Here is a 21944-nt window from a genome sequence, read left to right on the forward strand (position 1 = left end):
TGTCAAAAATCAAGTGAGCCGTCTGGGGCAAAAGCCTTTTTTATAGCGTTTTCTCTCCAGCCTCCCATTGCATTGGGACCCCACACCGAGTTAGTGTCCTCTCCCCAACTGTCAGCACAGGCAGCAGGAATCCTGTTGCAGACTTCTCCGGGGCTCCACCACAGCCTGTACTGTCAGGGGAAGAAAGGCTTCCAGGGAGTATCCGCATGTATTGTGCAAGGTCCTCCTGGTTTATAGCTTCCAAGCGGCTCTCATGACCCCAGTCCACAGGACCTCTGACCCCTCGGGCTTAGTCTGCATTCTCATGTTCTCCAAGTCCTTGTGCAGCAGCTGCTCCTCTGCTGACTCTAGACCTTTCTGGTTCTCAATGGCAGGAGCAAGAGTGGCCCATTGTATAGCATGTATTCCCAGGGGTTTTTCCATGTTTGAATGATTCACACACGTCCTTAGGTGGGCATCTGCAGCCAGTGCATGGTGGGCCAATTGTGTCATTGTTTCTCTGTGTCATGATAGTTCGCAATTGAGCAGTGGCGGCCAGCCTGAAGGCCAGTGCGCCACAGCGCTCTCGGCCACATGGCTCCCCATGTGCCGGGGGCCCTCCCTCCGGAGGCCTAGGAGGCAAGGAGTGAGCTGCCGGTCGGAAGACCGGTGCTCCCCACCCGTGGCTCCCCAAGGGGTTTTTTAAAGAGTTGTTTATTTACTGAAGCTGAGGCATATTAGACACACAATCAATTTTAAACTTACATATTTTAATTCAATTTTGAAGTGTTTTCATACACACAAAAATTGGCATGCAATGGTTGTCCAAAGGTAAGATATTGCAAATATTTTCACGCATTTCAAAAATTGTTTAGGGGCTGGGGATTTAGCTCAGCGGCAAAGCGCCTGCCTGGCAAGCGCAAGGTCGAGAGTTCGGTTCCCAGTACCGGAGAAAAACCAAAAAAAAAAAAAAAAAAAAAAATTGTTCAGAACATGAAAATCTGTAACAAATTTAATTATATAAAATCGTTACTCACAATTTTTCCCTTGCAAAAAAATCTACAAGTACCTAATATACATCTGTCATGACATAATCCTGGATTACTCCCACACCAAAACTTCTTTAATCTTAAATCCATCATCAGAAAACAAGAGAAAGACTTTTCATTTTGTATAAAACAAAACTCACATATGCCAAAAAAGAAAGATCCAGGAGAAAAAGAATCATAGTGCTGACAGTGACACTGTGTTCAGTGCCCTGATGTAACCCAAGAGGCCACTGATGGAAAATAAAATAGTGGCTGTTTATCACTACAGAGAAACCCAAGGCTTGAACTCTTTGACATCAGAAATCCCAATTTTTCCAGTGATGTGAATGCATATTTCCTACATGCCAAGAGTGCAGAAAAGGGACGTGACAGTGAAGAGTAGCTGTCATTTGCTAAGATATGAGGGGAATTGGCTGAACAGAGACTTCTTAGAAGGCTAGGCAGAAACCAAAAAATGGTTAGCTTAGCCACGTATGTCACCATTTTAAGTGGGGGGTGATTCAGTCTTAAGGTTCAGTGGAAAAATTTAGGGGGAAATGTTTGTTGGGGCAAGTCTTATGTTTGAAGCATACTAAGGTAAAGTATAAAAGGACCCGGCCTGATATCACACTCCCAAGTCAGACCGCTCTGCCCTCATGCTAGGCAGAAAATGTCAAGACTGAAATCATTCTTTCATGTAACAACGGCTGGACAGAGTGAATCTTTAACAACTTGAGCCACAGGAGGAGGGAATCCAGAGACTGTAGTCATTTTAGTAAGGTTCTGTTGGGTTTTGTGCCAATTTCCTGAACAAACTACATTTTAAAATTAAAACAAAAAGAAAAACCATAAAAAAAAAAAAAAAAACAAAACTATAGTCCTGTATTCTGGTTACAGTGTTTGAATTCTGGAAGGACTCGTATAGTGAAGGTAGCATTCAAATAAGAAATTTTATGCCGGGCCAGGAAGATAGCTCAGTGTCACAGAGCCTGCCTGGCAAGCACAAGGTCTTGAGTTCAATTCCCAGTACACAAAAACATTTTATGCCAGTCAAATGTCAAATTTGGGGCGTGCGGAGAATTGCAGCTGGGCCGGGCTGGGCAGGGGGCAGCTGGGGTAGTGGACCATGCACCTTGCTGGGGGCTGGCTCTGGGCACTGACAAGGGTCAGTTGCCTCTATGACGTGTTCCTCATGATCTGGCGCCACAAGACCACCATCTTCACAGGCGCAAAGGAGTCGAGCACTGTGTTTGAGCTGAAGCGCATCGTCGAGGGCATCCTCAAGCGGCCGCCTGATGAGCAGAGGCTGTACAAGGATGACCAGCTTCTAGATGATGGCAAAACGCTGGGCAAGTGTGGCTTTACCAGCCAGACAGCAAGGCCATAGGCACCAGCCACAGTGGGGCTGGCCTTCCGGGCAGATGACACCTTTGAGGCCCTGCGCATTGAGCCCTTCTCTAGCCCACTGGAACTTCCAGATGTGATGAAGCCTCAGGACTCTGGAGGCAGCGCCAATGAACAAGCTGTGTAGTGAGGGCCCTGGCCCACCCCAAGGCCCATTGCCCCAATAAAAGAGATCTGGCTTTCTGCCTGAAAAAAAAAAAATGTCAAATTTTCACTGTAACTCCTTTTTTTTTTTTTTTTTTTTGGTACCAGAAATCAAACTCATGACCTTGTGCTTGCCAGGCAGGCATTGTGCTGCTGAACCATAAGCCCTGCCCCTTCACAATAACTTTCCTACAAAGTCCCCCTCTGGTATCTATTAATCACAAAAACACAAGTTGTGAATGCACAGTTCCAAAAATAAAAATGTAGTAATTAATGACACTATTATGACCAAGGTGTTTGGTAAACAAGGGAATTATGAATTTGGGATCATGAAGAAAAGGCCTTTTTAAAAAACCTCTGGACTTTAAAAGTTCTGTTCAGGTAGTAGATCTGTCCCAGTGTCATGACAACTAGAACAAGAGCTTCAAGGAAGGACCAAACGACCACTCTGCTGTTTGTGTTGTCATTGATGGTTCTGGTATCCTCTCCCAGACCTCCATGTACTCCTGCTTATGTTTCGCAGCCATCATCATCACTGCCACCTCACTGATCATCTCTTCCAGCTTGTTCTGGTGAGCTTGCTTCCATGTTTTGACCTTTTGGAGACTCCCTGATGTCAGTGATGAACATCACTATCTTTGGACTCAAGGTAGCCATCCTTATGAAAACAAAACTTTATGTTCTGTCCATGTGAGCAGCAAATATGTACTTCCCATGGACTCGCAGTCTCCTTTGTAAACCTTTTAGATCTCTACATTTGTGGGGAGTAGCTGAGCAGATCAGTCACACATGCACGACTAAAGCAAAGCCAGCCCAAGAACATGGAGTGCCTGAGGTGAGCCAGACAAACAAGTTGTTAGATGAGTCCTTTCTCCTATTAGGAGAGGAGTTTCACCTGTTATCAACCTCTTGCTGATTGTATAAATAAATGCACTGCAGCCATTGGGCAGTTCCTTTTCTCCCATCAGTAGAGAGGGCTCCACCTGGCCTCAGCTTTCTGGATTCTGACTCTTGTCTTCATCTCTTCATCCCCCCTGTCCTCTCCCTGGGAATTTCAAGAGCTGTACTGGACACAGCACACACTGACGTCCAGGAAACTGCCCTTGGAAACCTTGAAGATGAAGCCCATCTTGGCGCCCGAGGTGACCTGCTCGATGAAGCACTTCCCAGCATGAGTATTAATGCTAATGAAGTAACCTAAGGGTGTATCCAGGAGAGCAGCCAGGAGCACCAGCAGCTCAGCAAGTGTTACCAAGTTGGGGCTGGCACCAAAGCCAAGACCCAGACTACAGCCTCCAGAGTCACTGCCACCACTACCTCTGCAGCCATCTCTAAAAATTTGTCATATCTAAATTTACCACTTTTTGAAACAGGGCCTTGCTATGCAGTTCAAGCTGGCCTTGAATGTACCACAGAGCCCAGGCTGGCCTCAAACTCATAATGATCCTCCTGCCTTAGCCTCCTGAGTGCTAGGATTACAGGTGTGCACTACTGTTACAGAAAATAGAGCAAACATGGGAGGAAAGGGCACTAAGGAGGTTTAGGGGGCAGTTTATTACACCACTGGGCTTCTGACTAGGATCTCTCCCCAAGAGCCAGAGGGGTTTGGCAGCTTTTAAAGGGAAAGTAAGCAGGGAGGTACACAGGCAGATTTGGCACATGTGATTGGAGGGCTGGGTGACATTATGGGTTGCTGAAGGAGTTTGAACATCTCAAGTTATATTGTAAGGCCATCAGTTGTACAAAGCATGGGTTACACAAAGGAAGAAATATCCTTTTACATTTTAAGTTGCATTGCAAGGCCATCGGTTATACAGAAGCAGTAGAGACAGGGGATACACAAAGGAAGAAATGTTCTGTTATCAGGCCTGCCAGACATGTCCGCTTGGCCTTAGCAGGCATCCTAGGAAGGCTTTTATTTAAAAATTTAATTTCCTCCTTCAATACCATGCTTATCCAGGGTAGAAGCTTTTAAATCTTCAGATCTGCTTGTCCTTTCCTATGCCCAGGTAGAAAGAGAAGGCCACCCAAGCTCTGGAGTGAAGGCAGTATGGAGTCAGGCAGCAGCCAGTCCACAACAGACATGCGCCTTGGTGCTTGGAGCCTCAGATATTTACAGACATTTGTTACTGCAGCATAACTCACCTGAAGCTAATAAAAAAATACCTGAATTACTGCCCTTTTACTAGTTAAAATTTCTTTCATGGCCTCCATACACATCAGAAGAATTAAAATTTAAAAATGTAATTGGTGTATCAAGTGCTATCAAGGACACAGAGCAATGGGAACATTCATTTATTGCTAGTGGGACAACAAAAAGGAGTGGGTGCTTTGGAAAGGAATGTAACAAGGTACAAAGTTAAACACAGACAAATAATATGGCCCAACATCAAACTCCCTGGTGTTTACCCAAGAGAAAGGAAAACTTCCAATATAACAAACGAACTTGCAACTCTTCTGCAGCCTCCCAAAGTGCTGGGATTCCAAGAGAGCACCATCAAGCCTGGCTCATCTCTTTGTCTTGCTGTCAAGTATTAGATAAATATTCCTGAAAAGTCTTTCTCCAACTCTCCTCTCCTTTTTTTTGCTGTACAGCCCTTTTCAAACTTTTTATTTGGAGATAGGGTCTCACTAAGTCACTAAGTTACTGAGGTGGGACTTGAACTTGATTCTCCTGCCTTAACTGGGACCAGGTTGCTCTTATGTATTTATTCCAAAATGAGACTGAGATAGAGAGGGGTTCTGTTCCCCTTCACCCCATCTTTCCTCATGTCTCCTATAAGACACACAAGTCACTCCTTGACTTATCTGCCCTACAAAACTCTAGCTCCCCTACCTTCCCTTTGAGATGTTAGGCATAGTGAACCCAAAGGTAGGTTTAAATTAGCAGAAACTAGGAACATGATGGCCACAGTTATCACTGTCCCCATCACCCCCATATGAACTTCTGCACATTCTTATGATCTGGACTTGTTCTGATGCTAAAAGGGAATTTCTCCCAGCCAACGAAGGGGCAGAGGTAGTAGAGGTAATGGACACCTCTCCCTTACCTTTTCTGATATTTCTTGTCACTAGTGGCTTCTCACTAGTAAGATTTAATTGAATAGTTCTAGAATTCAGGCTGTATGAATGCCCAAATGACACCAAGCTGAGTGGTCCACGTCAACTAACAAAATAGACCAAGACCAAGAGATTTTTCTTTTCTTTCTTTCTCCTTCCTTTTCTTACTTCTACCATCAATTTTTAAAAATAAAATAAATACAAGAAAGAGTTGGAAATATAGCTCAGTGCAAAGGCCCTGGGTTCCATCCCCAGTCCATAAAATAAAATAAAATAAAATAAAATAAAATAAAATAAAATAAAATAAAATAACCAAGCAGCACAGTGGGAGTCAGTACATGAGAAATTATGGGCAGCTCAACAAAATACTTCTTGAGGCTGGCTAGGGAGCTCAGATAGCAAAAGTGGGGTATGAAGAGTTCAGACAAATACCAATGTGCTTGAACACTGGGGGTGAGAGTAGGTTCTTTAGCTAAATGGACTCTTGCATGAAGTGGATCCTACAAGGGTGAAGTGGATCCTACAAGAACAGAGAAGGTAGCCCAAAGTCAGACCTCATTGAGCAGAGGGCTCAGAGGAGGCTGACCAAAGTCAGGTGAAAGAGTTGTGCTCCTCTGTAGTGGGCTATATTACATACAGTCTCTCTCCCTCTCTCTCCGTGTCTGTGTGTGTGTAGGATACAAGCTAGTTGGATCCCCTCATGTGTCACTCTCCTGCAGCCAGGGTCCCTGGAATACAGCACCACCATCATGAAACCCAAGCTGGTTTAGTGAAGATCACCAATCTCTACTCTGCTGTAGACCAAATTCAAATGTACAATGGCTTTGGTATTTCTCCAAATGCTTTCCTAGGCTGTACTCTTCCCTCCTACTGCCCCCATTACCCACCTCTTGCCTCATTGTCTCTGGTTCTCAGTATCAGTGCTGGCATCTACTGTCCTCTGGGATATAGCTTCATTGGCCAGGATTAGGTCATTGCTCACATCTGTCTTCTGTTGTTCCAAAGTATACACCACACAGGAAGCAGCTAAGACTCGACCTGGAAGAGGACATACCCAGAACACACTGTCTACCTGAAGCCCCTCTCCAATTGACCTGAGTTAAGACCTCAGAATTTCAGCAGTGTGGAGGCACCAGGTCACAAGAGTCATAGAACCTGTACTTTGCTCATACCAGTTCCACAACTGTCAGTAAATCTTCATACTGTGATGTGAGGATGCTTTGTCTAGAAAACTACAGCAGCATGACTAATGCTCAGAAAATCCATAGTGGTATTCAAACACTTGAAACCAGCTAGACCCAACCCAAAGTTCTGTCCATCTCTGGACCAACAGGAGAAATACCTAATGGGAAGCTCTAGGGACAGGACAGATGAGAAAACACTGGGGTATCAAGGAGAGGTTGGTGAGAAGATCTGGGACAAGATGGTTTCATAAATATGGGGAAGCGCATTGAGCATGAGCCAAAAAATAGACCTGCACAGGGTTCTTTCAAGATGCTGCTGCCCTCTTCTTCCTCTCTCCTCCTCTGGCTTTCCTATGTAGGTGTAGTTATGTGTTGAAGCATCTAAGGGGTGTACATGCAGAGGAATGGACCTGACACTGTGAGAAAGCTCACAGGGCATTTCTTCCTCCCTTTAGTCACCACTTCCAGAAACAGTCCCCATGCCAAGTACTAAAAGGCATCAGTTATGCTGACACAGTCCCAAGCACAACCTGTCTGGAGATGGCAGCTCAGAACAAATCTAAGGGTTATATTTCTTACCCACTCTTAGACAATTTGAGGGAGACAGTGTCTACAGAAACAGACATCTACACAGATCAATGTGCAATCTTTACCAAGGCCATCCTCATGCCTCCTCTATGCGATTCATCTGATGGTTCTGTCATGGAAGGGCAAGCATACAGAGATGCATGCCTTGGTTTTTTTTGGTTTTGTTTTGTTTTTTATAGTGCTCAGGATTGAACCCAGGGCCTCTATACTAAGCTATATTCCCAGGCCTTTTAAAAATTTTAGACAGGGTCTCCTAAATCACTAAATTGCCCAGGCTGGGCTTGAACTTTCAATATTCCTGCCTCAGCCTCCCAAGTAGATGTAAGGATAGACAAGTACACTGTACGGTGTATTTGACTTGTTTGGTTTCTAATTAATGTAATTCATAGCCTTAAATGACTCAGGAAGGTCTTCACTCTGACTCTCCTGCCATACAAGCCAGGATATAGAACTCAGGGGTGTGTAGGCAGTCAAAATCCCCAGGGCATCCACTCACAGGGCTTGATGGCTGCATGAACTCTCCTGGCTTTGTAGCCTTCAGAAGGGCCATTCTAGAGCTGTCCCAGGCTTCTCCAAAAACTCTAGTTCCTAGAGTTCTCTACCTTCTCCACAATGAAAAATGAAAAAAATCCTAGAGTTCAAGTCCCAAAGGAGGAAATGATTCTGGTGCCCTGGGCTGTCTGACCACAGGGATACTTCTGCCTTGATGCTGATGAGGTAGCTCCTACAGCCCTGATCTAGCTCCTCCTGGTAGAGAAGATCCAAATAATCCCCAAATTTACTTCTTCAGGCTTCACACTTTTACTAACAATCCTTCAAGTTAGTATACCAACAATGTATGATTTGTAATAGAGGAAAGAACTATACACAGTTCTAGTCCCCTAATGACGTCTTTATTTCTCTATCACTTATTTCTAATCTATACCCATATGTGCACATCTTTAACAGTAAAAACAGTAAATCTCCTATCTTATGCCTTCTTTTTGCCATATTATAAGCATTTTCAACATGGTAACAAAACCTTTGTAATTATGAGTCAGAATGGCTGAACAGAATAAATTAGAGGTCCTCAATGAAAAACAAAGATGGGACTAGGGAAGAAATAAGGAAAACATAACATATTATTTCATAGTTTCCACAACTAAAGCAATAGATCATATTTCTTGAAAATACCCCTTTCAATCCTAGAGGCAGGTATTAGTTTTAGGAAAGATGATGTCACTCCTTCAGAAGCAACTGTTCTGTCCAGTTTCCCCTTTCCTCCATGAGTCCTAGAAGGACTGTAACACAGAAATGCCTCCACAAGGCAAACTCCAGCTCTAATTCTGTCCTTGCTGTGGGCTGAGAGGTATGTAGGTTTGCTCACCAGGATGTCTTTGCTGATAAGAAAAGATTAAAAGCTCCTTCTAAAAACTTCTCTTCCTGACTACATTCACAAGATCTGATTCTAATAAGCATTTGCTTCTGGAAAGTAGGTGGACACTCCCTTTTAAAGGATTCCTCCTACTGATCACTTACTGACTACATCCATGAGTTCTTTCTAGCATGCTGAATAAAAGATGGGTAGACATCTTGATGGAAGCATCTTCTTCACATTCTCATGTTTTCTTCCTGTATACATACTACCATGTTTGGGACTGGCTTAATGATTCTTGAAGCTTTTTTCACATTTACCATCATCTAATGTTTTCTCCAGGAGTTCCTCAATAATGGGAATAACTGGGCTGCAAAATGTCTCACAATGACCAATTCTCCAGGTATCTTTAGGACCAGAAAGTCACATCAGAAGCCACACCACCTTTGTGCAGGTTTTTGGGTCAACTGGGAAAAGAGTGTGGTCATCAGCATTTATGTTTCCACAGGTTGCTCTTCAGGGTGTATTCTCTGATGTCGGACAAGGGATGAGCTCCTCCTGAATGACTTCCCACAATGAGGACATTGGTGGAGGCCCTCCCTGTTATGCAGTCTCTGATGAACTGCCAGATGAGAGTTCTGTTTAAAGGATTTCCCACATTGCAGACACTGATATGGAGATTCCTTGGTATGAATCCTCTGGTGCTTGGTCAGACAGGAACTGTCCCGGAAAGCTTTGCCACACTGATTACACTCATAGGGCTTCTCACCAGTATGAGTCCTCTGGTGCCGGATGAGGCCAGCAATATTTCTGAAAAGCTTCTCGCACTGGTTACATCCATAGGGCTTCTCACCAGTATGAATCCTCTGGTGTCTGATGAGATATGCACTCTCAATGAATGTCTTCCCACACTCTTTACACTCATAGGGTTTCTCCCCAGAATGGATTTTTTGATGCACAATGAGATGGGAGTTACGGTTGAAGGATTTCCCACACTCTATACACTCAAAGGGCTTCTCTCCAGTGTGAGTTCTCTCATGCTGGGTAAGGTACGAGCCGTCTCGGAAAGCCTTACCACATTTGCTGCACTCATATGGCTTCTCACCCGTGTGGATTCTGAGATGCACAGTAAGGTGAGAGATGTCAGTGAAGGGTTTCCCACACTCATTGCATCTATATGGTTTTTCTCCTGTATGAGTTCTTTGATGCAAAATCAAAGATGAATTTCGGTTAAAGGTTTTTCCACATTCTAGACATTCATAAGGCTTCTCACCTGTGTGAATCCTCTGGTGTTGAGTCAGAGCTGACCCATCACTAAATGCTTTTCCACATTTATTGCATTTATATGGTTTTTCACCTGTATGGATCCTTTGATGCACAATCAGGTTGTAGTTCTTAGAAAAGGATTTTCCACACTCGTTACAGGAGTAAGGTTTCTCTCCAGTGTGAGTTCGGTGATGCAGAACTAGAGAAGAGTTACGTTTGAAGCATTTGCCACATTCAGTACACTTATATGGTTTCTCAGTGAGGTGACTCCTCCTGTTTTCACTTAGAGATGAGCTCAGGGCAAAGATGTGCCCAAAGTCATTGTCTTCATAAAGTTTCTTTCCTCTTTTCATTATTTTTTGATTGCCAACATGGGTGAAATGGTTGATGGATTTAACATTTTCAGGGTATTTACAGGGTTTGTCTTTCACTTTATTTCTTCCAAACTGAGTAAATTCTAAGGAGTGGTGTAAGGTTTTTCCACAGGCATCACTGTCACTAGTTCTCTTGCCTGCATACTTTTTGGAGCAATTGTGTAAGGGCTGGTCACAATCCAACATTCTGGCATCTGCATCATGTAAACCATTTTTTGTAGGTACTCTCTGAGATGGTGGAAGGCCCCAGCTTGCACTCAAATGCTCCTCAAAGCCAAGATATTCAGAGACTGCTACCTGAACCCCTGGCTTCTCCTGGGGTAAAGCAGATTGCCTCAAATGTCTCTTGTGGTTCTCACAGTCCCAGTTCTCACCCAGAACCAGCAAGGAGGTGTCATCTCTCACAAATCTTTCCATTTCCATGTCACAAGACAGTTCTTCCATGGGAACCTTCTGAGCCACCATTGCCAATCTCATGTCCAAAGCTGAGAAGAAAAGAGAAAAAAGGGAAAGTAAGCTTCACAAATCTGTATCTTGAAGAACGGAAAGGATGATGGGCTAAATGTGTGATTGTGTAGTTTTACTTGTTCCCTTTTTAAAATTCACATCTGTGAAAGGGAGAGGCAAAAATAAAATCTGAGAAATAAAGCCAAAACCAGTTTCCAAGAAAGGCACAGGATCTCATCCTTTCTGAGACCAGTCACGATCAGCACCAGGAATAAACATCATCAAAAGGATTAGCTTGAGATGTGGGGAACTGAGGCCAGATACTATTAGTCACACTGGTCACCATCCTGGCCCCTGCATTTGTGTTCACAGCACCAGGAACCATACCACCAACCCATACATATTCCCAATACTATACATATTCCCAACGTATTTCTAACAATCCATACATATCCTGTGTGAAACAGCACAGAGTGAAAAGTTCTTGTCTAGCTCTGTGATCAGAAATCTGCCTTCTTACTGGAAAGACAGCACAAGCTGGTTACTGTTTTGAGGAAAACTGGATCCTGAGGCACCTTCCAGCCTAGAGGATGGACAGCATTCTGTAAAGATCTCCTAGTATCTTCATCACTGTCAATCTTTTTTTCACCACCCTGTCCCACTCCTACTTCATAATATTAAGATAGCTGGCTCCCTATACTTTTTACCTTTTTTAATTAAAATGTTTATTATAATAAAAGCCATATGCTATTTTACTTTATTCAGTGAGTCTCTGACATTGGAGATATTACTTAAGTATATCACCAACTACCAATAACATATTCTGTCCTTTATTCCTAGAGTTTCATTTATGTGAAGATTTATTTGTATTTTAACATAGAGGTGTCATTTTTAACTAAAATGAATATGTACAAAGTATTTATAAAATGAAGGAATTTATGTTATATTTAAAAGAGCTACTAAATCTCAAATTTTCTCTTTACTACTTAACTGATTTGACTGATTAGCTGAATTATCAAAAAATCAGTTGTAGTGTTAACTTGCCTAAAGCAGTATGTCTTACTATAAAAATATCACTTTATTTATTATTATATATTAAGAATAGATACATATTTTTGTTTAATTTCTTTTTTAGTCCGGAGAAATAGCTTGATAATGTTTGCCACCTGTCATCTACATACAATAACTTAAGGGTTTTTCCCCTCATCAAAAGATAACACATACAACTTTAAAACATGTTAACTCTTATAATTGGTGCTCTTATCTAAAATAATTGGGTTTAGAGGAACTGCTGGACAAGGCTCCTCTAAGTGCATAAAACAAGAAGTTTTTGTTTACTGACAGGACTTGGGCAATTTTCCCAGAGTCTTATAGTGATATACCCCAATAAACGTGATTAAATATGTTACTGTAATACATTTATGTTGGCCATAATCAAAAGTTTAAGTCCTCCATGTAAAACAATTAAGTTTTCTTAAGATATTAAGATGCTTTCAGTTAAACTTACAAAAGTAAAGAACAAAAGTTCTTTTTTACTTATTAGTACATGTTTGCAGTACATGCCTTTTACAATCATCTTGGAAAGTGGGTACATGTACAAAATCCAGGGGCTGGGGATTTAGCTCAGTGGCACAGCACCTGCCTGGCAAGCACAAGGTCATGAGTTCAATTCCTGGTTCCAGAAGAAAAACAAAAACAAAAACAAAAAACAAAAAACAAAATCCAATCTGCTTCCATTTTTTTAATTCTCTACCCCCTTCTTCCTCCCACCTCCTCTAATTCCCCTTTCTCCATTTTTATTCCTGTTTGGTTTTCTTTGTTTTTTTTTTTTGTTGTTTTTTTTCCAGTACCAGGGATCGAACTCACAACCTTGTGCAGGCAGGCGCTGTGCTGCTGAGCTAAATCCCCACCCTCTCATTCCTGTTGATATTATTAATTTTAGCTCATGCATATGGCATATAATGTTTACATTCATTGAGGTTATTAGGTTCCTGTCCATGGCATAGCTTTATTCTATTTATATCCCCTTCTTTTCCCCCTCATTATTCAAAGGTTCTATATTGTACTAAGTTTCTTGTGTTCTCCATTGTTAAACTTTTGGTTACACTAATTATTGCTAACCTAATAGTGTATTAAGTATATTTGCAATTCCCAAGTGTCCAAGCCTTCAAACATGCAAAGCTGAAAAAACATATTATGCTGGTGATTTTCCAACTAAAGTTGTTTATGGTAGTAAAAATTTTCATATTTGCTTATAATTGTGTTAAAACAGTATATAACTTATGGTTGCTAAGTGACATTTCCAGACTTTTTAAACCCTCCATGAGTTCCTTACATAAGTTACAAATCCCTAGATATAAAAATCTTTTTTTTGTCTTTTGTTTTTGAGACAAGGTCTCGCTATGCAGTTCAGGCTAGCCTTGGGGTCACTTTGTAGCCCAGGCTGATCTTAAATTCGCAACAATCCTGCCTCAGCCTCCCAAGTATGGGGATTACAGGGGTGCTGCACCACACCTGGCTAAAAACCTTTAGGTAATTTTTAGGTTTACCTTTAGGTAACCTTTAGGTTAATTTCTAGGTAAAAGTCCAGCTGTTGTTTATAACTCCTTTTTCCTGCCTTCCTCATCTGCTAATAAAGATTAAAATAGATCGGTACTAGCAACAAGGATGCTTGTTCTAGGTATAAACAGCAGATCTCTACATGACTGGTGAAGATACATAGGCAAGTCATGACTAAAAAATGAAGCAAGCTGCAGCCTTGGGCTGGGCTGCACATACAATGTGACCTCTAGGTCCATCAGGCAGTTCACACAGGACCTAAATAGGGGACCTAAAAAGGATCCCATTGTTTCTTCTTCCCTTTATCTCTCTCCAAAAATACACAAGGAGTGATATAGGGCTGTCCCCTTATAAACTGCTATATACACTCCCATATTTGGGCAGAGCTACAGAACTCCATACTTTGGAAAGAAAGACCAATTTCTAAAAAAGTATGAATTGACCATATCCTCTGCTTTATCTTCCCTCATGCTGAAAGGTCTCCTAACCTACATCCCACTGCTGGAGTTCACAATTCATCAGTTTCAACCCAGTCACCTGGTGTTGATAAAGACCTGAAAAGAGCATTAGTTCAATCTGAATTGAGAAGGGCCTAATCAAGTGCTCCTGAAAAGAGACCACAATAACAACAGCAGAAAAAAGGATGGACTCACTATACTTGGGCTAAAGGGTTAATAGTAAAAACTTGGGAAGGGGTAGAACAAAGTCAGTGGGATATGTATGAATCACCTAAGGACACTCTGAGACTAAAATTAAAAGGGATCAAAACGGTTCAATAATGAAGGGTGCATTCCTTTTATGCCTGGTTTAGCTGAGCAGTTTAATAGCCTATAGGTGAAAAAAGACTGGAAGTTAATGATAAAAAGGTACCAAAAGCCTAAAAAAATAAGGTAATTACTATCCAGTTAGGATGATAACAAACATAACTGGAACCTCAGAACTTCAAACCATTAACTTTTTTTTTTCTTTTTGGTTTTTTTTTTTCCGGTACTGGGAATCAAACTCACAACCTTGCACTTGCCAGGCAGGCACTATGCCACTGAGCTAAATCCCCAGCCCTCAAACCATTAACTTTGATTCCTGTCAGACTCTGTCCTACGAGAATTTGAAAAGCCAGAGACAACTCTCACAAACTAATAAACACCTCTGCCCAGTGTTAGGATGGGGAGGTGCACAGATGTTCCACATCCTCTTCCCTCACTTGAAATGATGTATGGCAGACCACTAAAAACCAGGGATAAGTGGCTGAGTAAAGTGGTTTTAAAGGTGCAAAGTGGTTTTAAAAAGTTATGCTTGTATAATGCTTTTCCCCCTTCAACTGTCAGAAATTACAATGTAATACAATATTCCTGACTATGAATAAACCAGATTCACTGGATCAGAACTCTGGGGTAGCACACAATCTGCAGTCTAGTGACATATGTTTCTAGGGAGGACCCCACAGGATACCTAAACCTTCAAGTTGTAACTAACTTGACTGAAGAGATTCCCACCTCAAGTCCAGAAGAGATGCCTCAGAATGACCCTCAAAGAATAAAAACAGTATAAGTTAAACATAGACAAAGTCTAGAGATAGACACTGGATATGGAGACACAAATGCCTGAGTCAAATGGGTAAAATTCTCAGTGCATATCCTTATTAAGAGCAACTGCTATACATGTGCTGCCCATCATTCAAAGGTACAAGTTGTTCCCTTTCCCCTCAGTAGAGATATGGACCACCAAGGATGGTGCTGCATGTTTACTCTGTACCAAGACAATCATGCCTGAGGAAATGAGCCCTTTAAGAACTTGCCATTGGTCTTCTCCACACTGCAAAGGTCTGACCTGAGCCTCTCCTTCTCTACAGGCAATGTGAATCACTCATCTTGCCTTTCTCGGCAAGGGGCAGAGTTTTATAAACCCATAGGGGAGCTGTAGCTTGAATGTCACTGGAGGACCAGATAGTCACAATCACTCTGCCTTCTGTGTACACTAGGCTGACATCTGGTGATTTTGTGGGAAATGGAACTTTCTTGGTAGACTACCATCTAATTAGACAGGAACTTGTGCTTTAGGTTAACTGGCTATCCCATTCACCTTAGCATTCCACAAGCAGCCCAGAAAGGATCCCAGCCACAGGAGTGATAGGGCAATACCTGATTCATTTGACTCAAAGGTCTATATTGATTCAATTGGAGTCCCTCAAAGAGTTCCCAATGCACCAGAATCAAATAGCTGCACAGTTTGAGTCAGAACACTTCTGGTGGTCCACAATTAGTAAAAATATAGTTTGGATTAAATATATATATTATAATTAACAAAGACTCATAACTATACTAGAGATGCCCTAAAAGGAACAGTGAGTCAACTAGATCCCACCAGTCAAATGGGCTAGGAAAACACAATTGCACAGATATATCAACAGAAAAAAGAGCTGTCTATGTCATGATGTGTGGGAAATGTTGTACCTTCATTCCCAATAATACAGCTCCTGATGGAACTATTAAAAGGCTTTAGAGAGATTAATGACCCTGGGTGATGAACTGGAGGAGAATGGTGGGATTGATGACTATTTTAAAATGTGTGATGTTTTAGATCATAAGTACTACCATGGTAGGGATTTGTATATGTTTAAAAGGAACTCAGATGCCCAGCAATATTAATTTCCTAAGGAATAACTATTGAAACCAAAAATCAATTTTCTCTTAAAACAATACCCAACTAAAAAGTCTAAACATTTTTAAATCACAGTCCTATAATTCCATCACCATGAGAGGCTGAGTCATGAGGATCTCAAATTTGAGAGCAGCCAGGCATGGTGGTTCACGCCTGTAATCCCAGCACTCGGGAGGCTGAGGCAGGAGGATCATTGTGAGTTCAAGTCCAGCCCAGGCTACAAAGTGAGCTCAAGGTCAGCCTGAACTGTATAGCAAGACCCTGTCTCAAAAAGACCAAAAAAAAAAAAGATCAAGAGTAGCCTGGGCAACTCAGAGATGTAGTAAAACCCAGCCCAACACCCAGTACCACTACAATAAATAAATAAATCAGAAACAAGCAAAGAAATAAGAAAGAAAAGCTAAGAAAAATTATACTTGATCTTAAAAGATAACTTTGACTAAGTGGGGAGTTAGACCTGGTTCAAGTACAACAAAACCCAACACTGAAACCACAAAAACTATCACCAGATAAAACTATAAAAGCAATACCTTCCTACAGGAAACCTCAGGAGGAATTTTATTAGAGCATGACAAACAGCTCCTGTAAATCACACATAAGAGGACAGCTCCTGAAATATCTAAGGCCACCCCTTAGCAAGCAAAAGGAAGGGAGGAAGGGAGGGAAGAAGGAAGGAAGGAAAGAAGGAAGGAAGGAAGGAAGAGGAGCACAGAACTCCTCTGCCTGAGTAAAGGTTCTTCTAAAGTTTCCGTAACTAAGCAACCCATCAAAGGAAAGAGAACAACAGAGAGGTCCAAACATACTTGGTAGGTAGTAAAGATGGCCTCATACCTTAGTAGGAGTGGGTATTTCTCTTAATGCCTTTTTATATTAAAAAATACTACAAATCCCAATTTATACACAATCCCAAACACACATAATTATACATTCCAGATGAACAAAACATCAATATGTGACAATGCAGGCAAATATGTGCACACATTAAAAAAACCTTGAGAATGAATAGAAAGAGAACTAAAAAACACCTTTCCATTATTACATTAAGAAGAGTGTCCTAACACATAAAAGGCACAAAATACAGATTTGAAACATCTGAATATATCAAAATCACAACACATCACAAATATGAGATTAAGAGAAAATGAAAAAATGACAAGGAATTATTAAAAGTACCACCACCAGGATGATTTACTAATTACAAAGGGGGGAAATGTGGAGATCACTGGCAAACAGCACTAACTACATGACCTGTGTGCCCACCACCAACTTCACAACTCCTGATACAACGCACCACTTTGAAGGACATGCCTGCAGTTGTACACCCTCCTGTACAAGTTGCAGAACATGAATTATTTATGTGACCATTAACTAACACCGAGGGACAATGTACAAAAGAACCTACCCATATCTTTCATTTTTTGACTTTGTGGTAATGGGAATTGAACCCAGGGCTTTGTCCATGCTACAAAACTGCCCTGCCACCACACTGCCTCCCTAGCCCTTTAAAATTTTGAGACAGGATCTCACAAGGTTGGTCAGGATGGGCTCAAGCTTGCAATACTCCAGCCTCAGCCTCTTGAGTAGCTGGGACTGCAGGCATGAGCCATTATGCCCATTAGGTAGTTCTTTTAAAAACATCAATGTCACTGGGCATGGTGGCTCACATCTATAATCTCAGGGCTATACAGTTCAGGCTGACCTTGAGCTCACTTTGTAGCCTGGGCTGGACTTGAACTCACAAGGAGGCAGGAGGCTGTGAATTTGAGGCCAGCCTGGGCTACTCAGCAAGCTGAAGGCCAGCCTGAAGTACATAGTGAGATCCTACTTCATAAAAACCAAAAAAAAGTTAAATTAAAATGTTAATAAATTAGTGTTATAGAAGAAAAAGCAAGAACACTCAGATTAAAACTTGATGAAGCCAGCCCTAGTAGCACAGGCCTGTAATCCCAACACTCTGGGAGGCCATGGCAGGAGGATTGGAACCATTCTGCTAAATTAGAGACTTACCAAAATACTGTCTCAAAAAACAAGAAAGGCTAGGTATGTGTGAAGGCCCTAGGTTCCCTCACCAGTTAAAAAAATAAATAAATAAATAAAATAATTGGAGGAGACTTAAAAAGACCTAACAGGGGCCAAGGATATAGGGCACAAGCACCTGCCTGGCAAGTGCAAGGTCCTGAGTTCAATTCCCAGTACCAAAAAGAAAAAACAAAAACAAAAAAGTACACTAATGATAAAAAAGACCTAACAACTAGATACAATACATGTTCCTGGATTAAACTGAATACATACTGTGTGTGTGTGTGTGTGCGCGCGTATGTGTATATTTTGTTTGTTTTTGTTTTTTGAAACAAGGTGTCACTCTCTAGTCCAGACTAGCCTTGAACTCACTATGTAGTCCAGGCTGGCCTTGAACTCACAGCAATCCTCCTGCCTCAGCCTCCCCATTTTTTAGTTCTCTTTCTAATCCCTACTGGTATTACAGGTATGTGCCACAACGCCCAGCTATACTGTATAATATTAGACAAGGACTCATTATCAATAATAAAGTACTTGGATAACAGCATTGTAGTTTCCTCAAGAATGCTCTTCATGGGGGCTGGGGATTTAGCTCAACGGCACAGAGCCTGCCTGGCAAGCACGAGGTCGTGAGTTCAATACCCTGTACCAGAAAAAAAAAAAAAAAAAAAAGAATGGTCTTCTTAGGCTACTCAGGCAAAAGCATTTCAAGGTAAACTGTCAGGATGTCTGTAATACACTTTCAGTAATTCAATAAAAAAATAAGTGTATGTAAACATATGCCTGTATCACACCAGACTGCATCACACACTGTATGCATAAAACATGGAGGTGTGTGTGTGTGTTTTAAAAATGGAAAAAAAAAGTAAAACTGACGTAGTGAAAATGTGTGTTTTAAAAATGGAAATAAAAGTAAAACTGATGTAGTAAAAATGTTAGCTATAAATCTGGATGCGTTTACAAGCATTCATTAGATGATTCCTGCAACCTTCCTGGAGGAATGAAACTTTTCAAAATAAAAAACTGGGTGGTAAGGGAGAAACAAGCAATAACGTATAGTTGCTTGGTGCTGGGGGAAAAAAGAGGACAAAATGGGAGTTAGTACTCAAAACATATTTTTAGAAGCCTGAGCTGCTAACAACCAAAATTTTAACATTGATAAAGAATAAAGGACTTTTCCTGGGTAACTGTAATTCTGATAAAGGTTTAACATGTATCAAAGCTCTGCCAACTACACCATGAGGATCTGTACATTTCACAGTAAGCCAATTTTGCCTCCAAAACCAGAATTTTAAAGCCAGCCAGGCACAGTGGCACATGCATGTAACCCCAGCTACTCAGGAAGCTGAGGAAACAGAATCACAACCTCTGAGGCCAACCTCAGAAATTTAGCAAGATCTTGTCTCAAAATAAACTTTAAAAATAAAGGAGCTGGAAGTGCCAAACAGTGGGTTCCATCACCCAACAAGAAAAAAACGAAAAAGCAATACTTAACTCTAATTCATGTCAAGCACAAGGAAATGTCTGAGGAGTAAATACAGTGAGAGCTGTAACTTACTTTGAAATGTAGTAAAAAAGAAGGATCAGTGCACGGCGAAAAGGATGCATAGAAAAAAAGACGGCACAGAAATTGCAGCAGAGATTGTTCGTTCACTGCACAGGCCTTTCAGTTCTTCCATATGCAGGAAAATTTTAACATAAAATATTGGAAGCGGGGAGCTGACTAAGGAAATAAAGCTGTAAACCAAAGGTGTGAAAAGGCTGCTAAACAAGTAAGGATGAAGGATGCAATCAGGTACTGCAAACATGTACTAATAAAAATGAAAAGAAGCATCATTTGAGTAAACTTTTAAATGTATAATTGCTTTATTTCCCTTGGATTTAGAGGATTGAATTTATAACTTACTTTTCCCGATTAAGACGAGAATTGCAATCAGATGCTAAAACCTACTCAGTAAATGTTTAAACATTTTTTTTGGCTAAGAGAAAAGAAAACAAAAAACGTGCGGGAACAGTAAACACGACAGCGCTGTCACGTGGGACCAGGCGACGGGCGCCTGCAGGTGTCCGCGGGTCGACGCGGCGCTGCGGGACAGGCGGCCGGGCCGGCGCAGAACTCCCAGGCGACGCGGAGGACGGCGCCGCACCGGGGCCGCTCACCGGCCGGGCCAGGAGCGAGGGGTCCGCACTGGCGGGCGACCCAAGCGTCCAGGGACATCCACACCCCTATGACAGCTGCTCACGTCAGGGCAACCCGCCCGGGCCGGCCCGAGACGCCCACTGCCCACGTGAAACTCGTCTGCAGAGCCTCCGCTCGCCGCCACACCGGCAGCAGGCGGCTGCCCCTCCCACGCCGCCCCCTGGGGAGAAAGTGAGGCAACGACCGCGAAGGCGCGCGGAGGGACTCACCGCAGACGACCGGCGGCAGCCATGTTCGCAGGCACTGCGCAAGCGCGAGCCCTGTTACCCGGATGTGCGCTTTCTCGGCCGCCCCCTGTCGGGCTGGTGGGGGACGGAGCAGGACTTCTCGCCTTGAGTTCACTCTGCGGCTAGCGGCCCAGTCTTTCCAGGCGTGTGGACCTGTGTGTTTCCTTCTGCAGCCACTGGTCCGCTGTTTCTTGAGCCTCGCTGTGCTTCCCCGGCCATTCCTCCCGGCGTGCTAAACTATGCTGTCTGTGTATGTTGTACGGCCTTAATTTACTACATAATTTGCCAGAGTATTTTTACGTCATAATTTATTTTGAGAAAACTATGTTAAAATTCAGCTCAGGACATCTCATTACTTGACAATATAATTAATTTGGAATTAAGCAAGTTTTTTTTTTTCCCTTTTCGAGGCAGGTTCTCACTATGCAGTTCAGGCTGGCCTCGAGCTTGCAACACTCCAGCCTCAGCCTCCCGAGTGCTGTCATTAACAGGCGTGAGCCACCGTGCCCGGCTACTATATATTTTTAGATTAAGACAGGTAAGGATTGTAGATTGATCAGTGATGCAACCGGACGTGGTAGTACACGCCTGTGATCCCAGCTATTTGGGAAGATAAGGCAAGAGTGTGAATTAGAGGGCCAGCCTGAGAAACTTTATGGGGCCAGAAATGTAGTTTATGATAGAAGCAAATCACAAACTAGTGAAGTTGGGGGCTGTGTTGGGTTTGGAGGGGTTTTAGGTTTTTTGTGACTTGGCAGTGAATCCAGGGCCTCCTGCCTTCCAGGCACCTGTTCAACCGCTGGGCTCCAGCCCTAGCTCCAGTCCTAACTCCAGTAGTGCTTTTTGGGTTTTTATCCTTACTGGCTTTCTACTAGTTATAGACAAAAGACTGTGAGGCTCCAACTATAATTGTGGATATAGGTCTTGATGGGTTTCTGCCCCTATGAAACTCTGCCAGGGTCATCCCAGGGTCATCATGGCAGTGATCCAACATGGCATTAAGCCTCAGAATGACAACGTGTCCCTCTAAGACTAACTTCCGTCTTCTTCCTCTTCTAGTCCAAAATAAACTTCCTGCTCCCTTTTCATGTGCATGCCAACAATCCTCCAATCCTCTCCAGATAGGACACCTCGCCTGCCCATATTAACTCTACCCCTAGTTCAACCTAATAAAAACCGGTTCCCCAGCTCCCTCCTCTGAGGGTCCTTGCAATCTCCTGCAACTCTCCCATGCCTGCAATAAAGCCTTGTTTTTTATCTCCGGCAGTGTCTCTCAATAGTGCCAAAACCTTACAGGTCTCCTTTTAATTTTACCAGTGTCACCGCCTTGAAATTTAATTTTTTATCGGGTCCAAAGTACTGTCGGTGGGATTACAGGCATATGTCACCATGCCCACCATTGTTTTTTGTTTTTTTATGGTCTGTTATTAGGTGCATATGTATTTAGAATTGT

At 42.4% G+C, this 21944-nt stretch overlaps 1 protein-coding gene and 1 pseudogene across 2 annotated transcripts; one reads left to right on the forward strand and one right to left on the reverse strand.

Moving 5' to 3' along the window:
- Positions 1-2187: 2187 nt before the first annotated feature.
- Positions 2188-2612, forward strand: LOC102016001 (annotated as a pseudogene).
- Positions 2613-8224: 5612 nt separating this feature from the next.
- Znf329 (zinc finger protein 329) lies at positions 8225-20896 on the reverse strand. 2 transcript variants are annotated; one of them, XM_005414382.2, is made up of 2 exons: positions 20474-20896; positions 8225-10866 (listed from the first exon to the last, which is right to left on the reverse strand). In XM_005414382.2, the coding sequence occupies exon 2, from the start codon at positions 10856-10858 to the stop codon at positions 9236-9238; it is 1623 nt and encodes a 540-aa protein (XP_005414439.1). In that variant the 5' UTR covers positions 10859-10866; positions 20474-20896; the 3' UTR covers positions 8225-9235. The 2 variants fall into 2 exon arrangements, with proteins under 2 accessions (XP_005414439.1, XP_005414440.1); XM_005414383.2 differs by lacking the exon at positions 20474-20896 and adding an exon at positions 18599-18688.
- Positions 20897-21944: the final 1048 nt, after the last annotated feature.

This window comes from Chinchilla lanigera, unplaced genomic scaffold (genome assembly GCF_000276665.1).
Source record: "Chinchilla lanigera isolate Chin_1 unplaced genomic scaffold, ChiLan1.0 scaffold00183, whole genome shotgun sequence".
Taxonomy (NCBI): Eukaryota; Metazoa; Chordata; class Mammalia; order Rodentia; family Chinchillidae; genus Chinchilla; species Chinchilla lanigera.

Coding starts and splice junctions, on each gene's coding strand:
- Znf329 (XM_005414382.2), bottom strand. CDS start 10,858: ATGAGATTGGCAATGGTGGCTCAGAAGGTTCCCATGGAAGAACTGTCT.